This window comes from Ciconia boyciana, chromosome 2 (assembly GCF_034638445.1).
Source record: "Ciconia boyciana chromosome 2, ASM3463844v1, whole genome shotgun sequence".
NCBI classification, from domain to species: domain Eukaryota; kingdom Metazoa; phylum Chordata; class Aves; order Ciconiiformes; family Ciconiidae; genus Ciconia; species Ciconia boyciana.
In genome coordinates this window covers 18,358,667-18,372,058 of record NC_132935.1, presented here as the reverse complement: position 1 = coordinate 18,372,058, position 13,392 = coordinate 18,358,667, and the positions used below count along the sequence as shown (strand labels likewise).

General features: G+C 32.6%; 1 protein-coding gene across 3 annotated transcripts in view; it reads right to left on the bottom strand.

Moving 5' to 3' along the window:
- The window catches only part of CSMD3 (CUB and Sushi multiple domains 3), a 782,968-nt gene that overhangs the window by 80,594 nt on the left and 688,982 nt on the right, over positions 1-13,392 (bottom strand). For 2 of the 3 annotated variants that reach the window (XM_072852006.1, XM_072852008.1), the window contains 3 exons: positions 6,593-6,778; positions 5,049-5,243; positions 3,094-3,267 (listed from right to left, as the gene is read on the bottom strand). In XM_072852006.1, coding sequence (XP_072708107.1) covers positions 3,094-3,267; positions 5,049-5,243; positions 6,593-6,778 — 555 coding nt within the window. The remainder of the gene's footprint in view (positions 1-3,093; positions 3,268-5,048; positions 5,244-6,592; positions 6,779-13,392) is intronic. The other variant, XM_072852007.1, reaches the window with a different exon arrangement.

The following is a 13,392-nucleotide window of genomic DNA, read 5'->3' as shown; positions in this document are numbered from 1 at the left end:
AGGAGGGCAGTTGTGTTAAATGTTCTAATTCTCCTTCCCATCTACTGTCTCCTAAGATTCAATAACCATAAAGTACTATCCTACTCCTTGTAATAAAAGAAGTGGGAATGGAAAAAGAAACACAAAAAAGGGCTGTGAAAACTATCAACATATTCTGACACTATTATGGCTGTCATTAAAATCATACACTACTGTCCACAATGTCATGGAATTTTATTTGTGTTGTAATACAATTTGGATTTCAGTCAATATTTTTGGTGATTTAAAGATTACTTATGTTCTAGTTCTCTTCTATATCTAATTAGGTTCAACACTAACTAGTTTTAGGTTCTGCTGCTTATACTTATATTCTTATTTATTCCACCTTTCATAAATTTTTCAAATTACACATAACTGGAATGAAAATTGTCTAACACATTAAATGAAACTATTTGAGTAGCACTTTTGAAAAAAATAACTTGTATTTTTAAACAAAATACTTGGAAAAGAATATTATTTTATCCTGTAGGATTTCACTAATGTCATCTAAATGTACTCTTAAGGGCATCTTCAATGCTTAAAATAGAAATACACTGGTAGCCACTTGAGTCCAAGCATAATTATATTTTTCAGCAAGTAAAAGTGGAAATGCTCTAAGATAAATTATAAAAACAGTTTATGGCTGTGAGCAGAAAACCTTTAGAAATAGAAAGTGAAATTTAAATTATTTTCTTACTATTTTTCAGAGATTGAAAACAAACACCAGGATTTATTCATAAGTTGCACAAAAATATATTTATTGGATCATTACAATACTCATTCTATAGATCTTCTTGCTATATTTTATCTCCTTTCTCCCACATTCTACCATTTCTTTCATTTCCTCCATTTCTTCCACATTCCGACAACATTTTCTTTCTCAACCTTCTTAAGCAAATTTCTGACTTCTGATTTGTCATTAGCTGAACCCATCCCTCTGTCTTAAGTCTCAAATTACTTGTTGAAGAAACAAGAATTGAACTCAGTTAGTCTGAGTCTTTCCAGAAAGCTCATTACTACAAAGTAATGTAGCACAGCAGGCAGTGTTGCTGCAAGAGCAATTATGGTAGCCATTACTCTCTCCCTTTTATAAATTTGCTCTGTCACTAGCTTTTCTTTTTTTTTCTTTTTTTTAAACAAGCTATACATGGTTTTTTGTATGTTATATATGATGTATACTACATTCTATTTCTGTAAGTAAAACTTTTATTAATGCTCCCTTCAACGATTTGCCATCATTAAAGCTCTGAAGATACACATTTGAAGATTTACTGCAGTCCTATTAGTCTGATACAAAACGTATCTTTTAGATTACTGTTTCCCCCTCTAGTCATATAGTTGTTTTAACACATTTTCTTAACTGTTTATTGTTACTGGACATTATAGTACATAATATGAATTATTATATAGTAAATATACTAAGTATGCTATATATACTATATACTTAATAATGAATCTCTTCTGAGAAGTAAAAAAAAAGTTTTGTTTCATCTGAGCATTGATTACTTCAGGGTCTTTTAAGTTTCAAGTAAAGATGATGCAACCTATTACTATTATTAAGCTTATATTACATCTTTATTTCTACAGGCAAATGTAGGAGAGATTAAGTTCATACTGTGTTGTTCTTCACTTGGCATAAAGTTATTTTGGCAAAATTCTTAAACGCAAATATTTTTCCAAGGTGCTATTCACAAATAGTAGACAATTTGGCTGGTTTTAGATTAATATTTCTCTGATGAAAATTTTTACATTTCTCCAAACTTCAACAGCTATAACCTTTGCAGAGTAACCAGTAAAAATGAAAAAAAAAAAAAAAAAAAGTCAAAACATTTTGATTACACACATGCTATGGTTCCCCCAAAATTTTAGATTTAAAACAGTCTGTCTTACTATTTCTAACAACTTAGAAGAAAATCAAACATGAAGATCTTTTCTTTTTTTTCTCCTCTGCTAAATGGTTTTCATTGTAAAAATGAAACATAAACAAAGCCTGTCTGTTCCCCTCAGCTATATGTCAGGAAACATTCCAGCTTCAGACTTGTAGCTTGATAACCAACACTTTTGCTCATTCATGAGTCATTCAAATTAAGCTTAAGCGAAGGTTTGCACCAAATAGTGCTGTATTACAGAAGGAAAATTATTTGGAATGAAGAGTAGCCTAAAAAGGTAAAAGGTCTCTCTGCACAAAGAGATATTGCAACAAGCCCCTATATTTAATCTATATACTAGTTCAGATTCTTCTGAAAGTCTGAGTTTATGGATATTCTTTTATATTCTCATGCCCCCACAAATGACAAGGTACAATATGACTTTCATATTGCAGTCTAAAATCAGAACACTATCATAGCTTTGTTTTCAACTGAAACTAAACTCTTAATTGCATGTAGAGTTAAATTCAATGTCTCTACAGTTAACACAATAACCTAGATCAAAGTACACAGGATAATAATGAATTAAAAAGAAGCCCTGTAATTGTTTCACTGAGATCACATGTTCATTTTATTAATAAATTATTCAGGGACTGGTGTCTGAGTATTTTAAATAAGATGCCTAAACATGTACAACTAACGGGTGTCAAACTCTATAAATAGTGCCTGGATAGTGATTTTCTCTAAGAAATAAGGCTGCAGTGCTTCTGTTAAAGTTTCCACAAACATTCTACATTCTTTTTTTTTTTTTTTCCCCTGTATCTTTTGCAAGTGTACAGATTAATTCTATAACATAACCACTGAGTTCAGGTCTACTACGCAGATATTTTTCTGAGGATATGTATTAAAGCTGACATATCTGGAATCAATCAGCCTTGTTGTTTATGTATAGGTCTACTTTAGAGACATATGCAGCAATCCAGTGACACAGGTTTTGCATGTTGGGAAAATATTGAAGAAGGGATTCAATCTGTAGAAAGGTAACCATAGTTATAATTTGATAAGAAAAACAACCCAGCCACACACATTTTTTAAATGCAGAACTCTCTTCAATGTCTGTGCTAACAGAAAGGGACAAGCTGATTCGCTTTGCTTACTTTTGCTACAGAGAAAGAAAATAGGTAAGCCATGACAGCAGTATCCATACCTAAACACCTGGTCTCAATTCCACTCCAGAGTCCAGAAGACAGACATTCCCTCACAGCAGAACCAACTAGCATGTATCCTGAGTCACAAGTAAATATAGCTGTGGATCCATATGTGATTTGAGTTCCAATCTTATTCCCATTTGGAGGTGTAGGAAGTTCTCCACAAGAAATAACTTCATGGCAAAACCAAAACAAAACAGAAATGTACAGCTTAGTATCACAAACACACATACAATAATACTTATCAACCAGTAATACTTATCAACCAGTCAACTAGATAAATAAATTTCTCAACTTTAAGTATTTTGCTCTATAGAAAAAATAGATGAAAAACTCTGCATACAAAGACTGTTGCTTCCCCAGAAATAATACTTAACAAAGGGAGGAGCGGGGGACACACACGAATTAAAATTTGCTCTGTAAAGCTAAAAACTCCCACCATTCAGAACATTAATTGGTATTTAACTACCTCGGGTTTATCAATTACTTTTTCTTAATATTGGAATATCACAATTGTTGCCATTTAAAAAATTATCTTTATGTTTCTTTGGAAAGATGTCATTTTTATTTTCTAGTTCATAATGAAATGCTTGCCCTAGCATTCACACAATATGTTGTTATAATGAGTGAACGATGTGCATGGAATTCCTTGCTATTTATTTACAATTCAAACCACCTTTTTATTCAAAATCATCATTTTTCTTTAATAATTTTCTTTTAAGAATTAGAAAAAAATCTTTACTATTAGTAAACAAGATGGTGGATTATCAAAGCAGCTAGCTGAAAGCAGCTAGTACACTTTACGCTTAAAAAAAAAAAAAAAAAGTAAGTGGTAATGTTGCAAAAAACCCTCCCCAAAACATAGTGAAAAACGTTTGTCTTTTAAAGAAAAAAGGGTTACAAATACTTATATAGTATGTAAAATATCTACATGCACAGAGCGAGATATAGATACAGACATATACACAATATTTTTAACACTAGCAGAGATGAAATATTGCAATTAACTTTTAATAATCCTCTAAATTATAAATGAAATTTCTAGTAGGTTATAAAGAACTCAAAATTAAGGTTAAATTCCAATATAATTAATCTGTCTTCAGAACTGCATTTTTCAGCCCCATTTTTTATTAGTTTCAAATATATTCTCAGTAAATTCTAAATATATTCTAAACCACAGTTATCTGGCTTATCTACATATTTTTTTCTGCTTTTTAGATATGTGTGGATTTATACACATACATGCAGATACACACAGTTTAGATACATGCACCAAAACCACAGTCATATCCCATTTTAATCAGAATGTACATCATGTGGTGTTTCACAAAGAGGAAGAATTTTGGGGCTTCAAAGTATACCCAAAACACCACAATTTTGAAAAACAGATGTCTAAATTTAAATACATAAAGAAACCTGCTTTTCACTGGGGTGGGGGAGGGGAGCATAACTGTAGCCACACATTTAGCTTGTTTAAAGTATCTGAATATTCATTACTTATTTTTTTGAAAAGTAGTTATTGCAGGTTATCAGGATACCAGCTAATGGTAAGAATGATGTGGACTTGCACACTATATGGTAACCAGATGAAAGGAGAGATTATTTTATTTATCAAGTGTGCAGACAGGATACAAAGGATTTGCATTTTTCTAGACTATACAGCATTCCTGACCTAGAAAAATACATAGGAAAACGTTCTCTATTATTTATTTGTACCTTTATAGATTTAGGGACCTTTAAAATCCAGAAGTGTGCTTACAGATATTTCCTTGTCACTAAACCTAATGGACTGTATTTGTAAATAAATGGCCTTTACGATACCCAGGAATTCCAGCCAGGAAACATTTTTCTAATTAACTGATTCCAATATTTAATTAGTTAATTTCTACTTCAGCCAAATAAAATATTTTTATCTGAAGTCTGTACAGCAGATGAAGATACAACATGTACTCACTTTGGCAGTAAGGCCGCTCATTTCTCCAACTCCAGGTGCCATTAGCAAGACACTCGATAGATGCTGGTCCCAAACCATAATACCCTGGATCACAGCTGAAAACTACTTTTGTTTTATACTCATAATGTGAACCATTCACTATTCTCCATCTTCCATGTTCCAGTGTAAAAGAATTGATGCTTGGACATGTAACAACTTCCAGAATAACAAAAACACATAGTTATTTGTGGCTTAGTACAGGCAAATTAGGAAAATCTGTACTATTATTAATTCAGAAATATATTTTAAACACAGTGACATAATGTTTGAAGAGTAAGGCTGTATTTGAAATTCCTGTGGTTAGCAGGTATAAGTTGTCTCATTTAATTAATAAGGATCAATGGCCCAGACAGAGCAGTAACTGTGTATGCAGAGCTATGCAATGGTGTAGATAGAATCTACACCATGGCTGAATTCACTGTAGATTGATAGTCATAGAACTCCTGTGACACTTTACATCAGATAGCAGAATCTTTACTAAAATGTTAGCTACATTTCAATATAGGAATTATTTTTCTACCCAGGTAAATTCTGTGAGATCTTAAAGACTCATTTGGAGAGGCTGCACATTGGTGACAGATAAAATAATATCCATATCCAAGATGTTTTTTCAGCAGCTATACATTTTTATCTCATGTCTTAATTCTATGTGTTCTTCCTCAAAAAAACAAACAAAAACATTCTACAACCCTAATCTAATTGAAAAAGGTTAACAAGCATAACAATTTTTTTCATGATCAAAAGGCACAGAGGGAAATCTTCGCTGGAAATACTTTATTTCTCTCAATTCGGATTGGTTCTTCAAATAGAGGAAAAGGCACGAGGGAATGCAATTTACTAATGTAAAGTTATGGAATAGAAAGAATGTTTTCTTTCCTTTCCAAAATTCATTGGCTGAGATAATCCAAACTTTAATGTGCATCAGACACTCTGACATTTCTGTATCAATCTTAACAATCACCCTGGTTTTCATACCCCATTTATAACTTTGATGGTATCCACTTCTCTTTGGGACTGAACATACATTTTCTCTTCAGTGATGTTCCCCCAAGTTTAGATGGTGTAGGATTATAATGATGGGCTGAATATAAATAATAAGCAGCAGTTTCAAACAAGTATCCCAGACTACCAGAGACTTTGCAATTCTGGATAGCAAATAGTGTTTGTTAACAGTATATGAACTATGCAGCTCTCACTGAAGAGATGGCTTTTGCATAAACCTCTGCAACCATTAACTTTGATTTAGCAGCAAATTAAGTATCAGTTTGAGTGTATTCTATAATCTGTAGTGTATTTCTTCTGCTGTCACAGAATGTTTAAATATATATCTCAGATATATATATTTCAAATATGTATTTCATAATAATTTAATACCAGCAATTATTCATAGATTAAAGTAACCTGAAGCTGAAAGTTTAAGTAATGTGAAGATTTGCGCCTTGGATAAACAAACAAAATGTACAGCCAGGTTCTTACTCACTGGAGAGTTTTTACGTGTTACTTACCTACACAGCGAGGTGTTTTATTGTGATTGCTCCAGGTACCATCCGGCTGGCAGACTGCAGTAGTAAGTTCCTTGGCTGATAGTCTATATCCGTCATTGCAAAAATAAGTAACGCGGGTGCCAACTAAGTAATCTGTAGTTAATATTCCACCATTTAATGGAGCTTTAGGAATTCCACAAGATATTGCTGAGTAAAGAGAAAGACATAGTTATTCTATACCTTCTTCACTATAAGTTTCCTCTCATCTCAAAGGGTTTATGCATTGTAACATCAACAGTCTTAAATTTATAAAAATGACTTTTTAACTCATTAATGTGTGTTTTAAGCCTACAAATAAAAACCCTTAAAATTTTAGGGAATTAAATCTCAGGAAGTTTTTGTCTTTTGATGGAGGAGGTTAAAAATAAGAACAATGGTTCATAACTCTGCAGCTATCCATTCAAAATGCAGAAGATAATCAAAGAAGAGGCAATAGACAATATCTGGAAAAAATATGATCAGCTTGGTTGAATGAGTAAAGCACCAGTCTGAGACATTAGGAATCTAGTTTGTACTTCATGTTTCTTCCATCAGATGTACTGTGTGACTTCCGGCAAAGCACTAAAATTAACTTTCAGCATTCTATTTTTCCTCCTGCAAAGTAGAAAGAAAATACCCTTTTGAAAATATTGAAAATTAGCAAATGAAAGTGTAAGCCACTTTTTTTTTTTAATTATTCAGCAGAAAGAAAGTACCAAGAGAAGATCTGGCTCTAAATAATGCTTGCTCTGTTTTGTGAATAAAATCAAAACTTTTCCATGTTTTAACACCAGACATGTAATGCAGGTCAGATCCAAAAAAAATAGGGCTTAGGCACTTAACTCTTAAGTACTTTACTTTGAAGTGGAATCTTGAACCCTAAGAGACCACCTATCCTGCCTACACAGAGATATGAAAGGTTAAGCCTCTCAGATCATCTATATATACTTGATAAAAAAAGAGTAATCTATTTTTACCCGATTGTGAGCTGATCTGACGTAAGACGGATCGCTTCATAAGCAAGTGCGGCACCAGGTGCGGCACTGTACCAAAGCTAGTAATCACAGCTGAGACACAGGTAAAGCACTAATGCTATCACAACTTGCAGAACAGATGTGATAAGATCAATGTTAAAATATGCTTGAATTGCCATAAAAAGAAACTGCATATGACATGTAAAATTAAAAAAAGGGACACACTCTACTGAAAAGATCACAGAAAACTATTATCAATATGCTCATCACCTCTTCTGGGCAACCATAAAAACATATATCTTATGGCTATCACAATATCTACTGGCAACTAGAGACAAACACACATTTAGAAGAAAATAAGAAAACAGTGATTAGGAGACAGTGAAGGCCCCAAGAAAGTCACTGAATTCCATCTTCCAGAGGGTCTGAGGACATGATCCCAGAGCGATAAAGTGACAAGTTAGTTAAGACCAGAAGGTCCATCTTCTCTTTCTTACTAAACATCACACAAAGCTGTACTATTTCACCTAATATCACCAAAGAAAGACACTGAGCCTCCATGACACTAAAATGAAAACAAATGATTAAGTTGGTGTTTATTGTATATAAAATTCCTTAGTAGCTTGGATTGCAGCAGCAAACATTAGGCAGACCTATCTGTGCAAAGAGGAGGATAACCAAAAGCTGGTATAACCAAGGTATAATCAAATAACACTGTTTACTTCATAACTGGCCAAGCTAACCTCTTCCTTCAAAACTATATGTTAATGATAAAAAGAAGTTTCAGACAATAATGGAGTTGCCAGAACCAAGTCCACTTCCAGTTAAATCAGGGCCGGCACACAGCAGGGTATAAACACTAATATCCACCCCCAAAAGACTTGTAACATGTTACAGCTCTTGTTTATGACCCTGAGCACCAACAAATGCTACAGTACTACTTGTTCATGTACTGAAAATTCTGTCTCTTTTAGCAATCAGCAAAATAGATATCAGATATTTTGTAGATACAACCTGAGATGGTTTATATCTACCATTGAGATTAATTACTCCTTCAGTATTCAAGAATCTCCATTAGTGACTTGATAAATTTTGAGTCATATTATTGATGTTAAAAGAATCAATCTTGTGGCACAAGAAGAATATATCCTTGCCTTAACCTTAAATTTTTAAGAAATGAGTTTCATCCCAGCACACTAAATGCTCGATAACAGCCTTTCATATAAACAACAGAGCTCCCAAGGAATCACACAATGGCATTTTTAGTTTACAGCAGTTATGAGCTGAATTTTATGTATGTGGAAACTCGCACAGAAATTTAACTTTTAGTTAAGGGAAAAAATGTGAAAAGATCAAGACAAGTTATCGTCACATCTGACAACTTTACAGGAAAAAAATTACAAATATGGAACATCCAAAGTGCGCATAAAACACGTCTATCACAGGAATGTTTGGTCATTATATGTCAGCTTGGACAGTATTGCAAATGAACTTCATAATTGTAATTGCAACTGAAACATTAAAATCTAGTCTTTGTTCACAAACTTCAGAACGCAGTTTCAATTCCAAAGACATACACATACAGCCCTTGCAACACCTTAACTTTATTAGTTCTCAAAGACCACCAGCACATTGTAAAGACTTATCTGAAATTTCAGAAATTATTATTTGACCAGGATGAAGTTCTTAAATACCCTTCATTAAATGTTAAGGCACTATCAAAAGTTTTTGTGATGACAATTTCCCAAACAGAAACCAGGCTATTCATCCTGTAAAGGACTTCTGATCCTTGGATTTGCTCTGCCTCACTTAAGAACAACACTTAGCAGATGTAGCTACCTTTCACATCTCAGGGATGAGAAAAAAATTGAGTATCAATGCAAGCATCAGTCTGGAGCTGATAACATTTACCAGGAGCATTTCAAACATAGTCAAGATTACTGAAACTATTCAGTGACATACTCCTTTGAACTTAACTACCTGGACATTCAGCTTGTGAAGAATTAAGAACTTTTATGAAAACTAAAATTCCTGTAGATTGCCTTACAAATCACTTTACAGGATGCCAACTATTTCTTGTCATTTGAGAAGTTAGTAATTGAGTTTTCACACCTGTCCCAATACAGCCATGCATTTGGAAATAAACAGAAGCCTATTTTGAATAAATACAACACTTATTTATCTTAAACATAGATATATTAATTATTCTTATGTATATGAATATGACCATCTCAAACCTATAGCCATGTCTAAAAAAATGTAAAGGTAGAAGGTATTACGCTTTACACATCAGATATTTGTTCCAGACCACTACAAATGTACTTTAGCTTAATTTTTGAGAAAATCATAACTCATCAGGTATCATACCTAACCAGGTATTCTTGGTATTCTCTTTCTTTTTTTTTTTTTTTTTAATGCTTTACTATAATTTGTATCACAACCACCAGTTATGCAACACTTATGTCTGCTGTTATGGACAATTGAGATTACTGAGCTAGAGAATACTTCTGGATATAGTGTTATGTTTTAAACTTTACTTACTTACATCTCTACCTAGAATTCCTGTAAAAGCATTTGCCTGTTATCCATATATGATACTATAAAATATTAATACTGATTTCTGATGAGGCCTGTGTGAGACAATGTTTATTTGCAAGATAAATATTTCATAATTAAAACCAAGAATCATGTAATGCCGGGAAAAGAAATTAAAATGTAAAAAATAACTGGGAGAAAAACAAATGTTTTAAAACACTCTGAATCTTCTGAGATCTATGATCAGTTGTAAATATTCAGCCATTTATATGAATTCATGTTAAATCTTGTACTCAGATCATTGTAAATGTATTCATTCTTTCAAAAGTTTATTGTAATCAGACCTCATAATTTAGTTAACCATGGAATCTTTTATTGACTTCTGATCAGAGGCTTAATATCATTAAAACTGAGATGGATACATGGATGACAACACTTTCACGTTATGATTCATTTAATGCATGTCTATATAAACAGAATATTTAATATCTAAAAGTTAGAACAGTATAAGTTTGTAATTAATTCGTATTATTGTTACCATTATACTCATATAATATTAGATTTTGAAGCAGTTTCCTTTTACTTCCTTTCATGACAGAGGAAGGGTGCTTTTGCATTAACTTTGAAACAGGTTTCAGGTAATTGCTGAAGTCTGACTTGAGGCATTTCTTTTTGATTCCTTACTCCTGCATTGATTCTCTTCTACTGAGATATGTTTAGTTCTATAAATAACATAAAAAAGATTTCATCCAAGGTTAAAGTGTGTATCTGGATTTTTCAGGTTCTGTCAGTCCTGTACTGCAAGTGATTTGAAGAATGGCTGGTATTATCTATTTAGAAGTTCAGAGATCAAGATTTCAATTCATAGAGGTATAAGAATGAGAACATTAAAAATTGCTCTAACATTACTCATGAACTTGGAAAAAAAAGCTGCAGTGGAAAAGGCTACTGGCATTCATTAGTTACAGGAGAGGATTCAGAAGTGACAATAATGGTACAGATACAAAATGGAAAATGTAAAGAGAAAGCATTAGTTTAAATACAGTTATGAAATATTCTGCAGGCAATAAAAAATGTTTGCCAAGAAATGGACTTAGTATTGCTAAAAAAACCCCCAAACCACTAGCTGTGCTGATTCTAGAGGTATCACTAAAGATTTCATAAATTTTGAGGCCTTAGATTTCTTATTTCCTATAGGATGATGCCAGTAACTACTACTGTGATTTAACTGGTAATCTTCATTTAGGAGACAGAAAACAAATAGATTAAAATGACATGCATAGTTTTTAAAGAAATTGCAAATATCTTTTTTTTTCTTGGACTGCTATGTAAAAAAAAAAAAGCCTAATACTTTTTTTTTTTCTGTGTTAAATGGTCATCTGTGGCAACCCTACATTCAGATGTGTGAAAGAACTGATTAAAATGGCTTTGCTAGTTGTGCTATAAATGATAGAGAATGTGAAGTAGAAGGTAAGACTGTGACGTTGTCATTTGATATCACCTGGCAAAATAGTTGGTAAATTCTGACTGACAATTATAATAGTTGTTAAAACAATGCTCATCCTCTATATCATGAAGTTCTAAAAACCACTAGCCCATACTCAGAAGAGTTAGAACTACTTTGTGGTGAAGCTGTACTGCTCAGTAGTAGGGGGAATGGCAAAGCCCTTGTGTCTTGTAAATATCCTCTGTGAAAGAACATGAGGGCTATTTACTGATGGTGTTCTCAACCTTTTGATACAAGAGATCATAAATCTTCTGTATCATCCAGGTATGGGGGATAATTTTCACCTTAGCAAAACAACGGGAAGCTTAGATGTATGACTGCTGGAAGGAAGCAGCTTATTCCTGAGGCTTTTTGCAGTAATAATGTGTCTTTACGTTGAATCTGAAGAGTTAGCTGTTGTGAGTAGCAGCTACATATCATGGCCACAAACCATCTTCCGCGCACAAGGACTTGCTGGAAGAATTGAATAAAGTTTATATCATGTATCAAAGCTAGCCCTCATTAAATGCATGATTATAATTAACTGTTATTCAATGAATACATACATTAAATAATTTTCAATACACTAACAGTTGGTACCAACAGTCTTTGTACTTGATCAGACACCATGAGATTACTAAGCACTTGACTCCGTTTGTTCCTAAAGTATTATCTGAGTATTGCAACTATTTCCATTACTGAACTCTACTTAGTATGTTAAAAATAATCATCTGCTATTTGAATTTGGTAAGTTGTTTAGGCTTTTTTTTTCATTCCGCACTGTTTGTTACATTTAATTAACAGTCTGATCAAGTTCTACAAATAACTGTCATGAAGGCAGTTCTTAGGTAACCGATGAGGAGAAAAAGCTAAAGAATGATATGTAGCAAATGCACTGCCTATACTTTTTTTTTTTTGAGGACTTTCAGTTTTTAAATGTACAGGCACACTTTTTATATATTAATAGAAATTTATCAAAAAGCTTTGAAACTGATATTGTTTCACCTTTGACAAAGGTTAGGTAGTTTTGCTTTAAAAACATAGAGTTCAAAGGCTTTTTGTCAAAAAAACCTCTTGGGAAATTAACATGGAACATTCCTATAGCGTTTATCTCCACTGGTCAACAGGAACAAAATGTACAGATTTTGAATAAAAACATCTGCAAATTTTCATGAAAAAAAATCGTTCTAATAGTTCACTGAAGAGTGACATAGGTAAGTTATCAGAACAATAGCGTTCTTTTGAGGAAAGAAAGAATTAGAATACAATTGTTATGGGTATTAAATAACCATCTCCTTTTTCTTGTTAAGTAGAGTATGGTTTGCTTTTATAAGGCAGAAGAAATTAAATATACAGTTAACCAGATGTATTCCCTTTCAAATTTCAATTTAAACTGCAAAAGATTAGAATGGCATCATAAGCAATGCTTTTTTGGTCCAGTTTCCTGTTCTTGGAAATGTAGCAAGTTTCAGGTCTTTCTGGTTTTTATGTAGTTCTTGGATAATGATAAATGAACTTTACTAAAAATTCAGTTTTAAATTAACTTTTTGAAAAATGTCTTATTTTAAATTTGTGGGTTTTTTTCCCTCACAGTGATGTAGATTATTTTTAGTATCTGCCAGCCTTAGCAAACTCTATTGAAATACTGTTTCTTAAAAATACATTTGCTTTTGTAAAATTTTGGTACATTAAATGATTACCTGCTATTCATTTTAAGTCAAAAAAATGATGGTTTACATTAGAAAAGGAAAAAGAAATTTTGTTAGGGTGTATGATTTTATAATGAA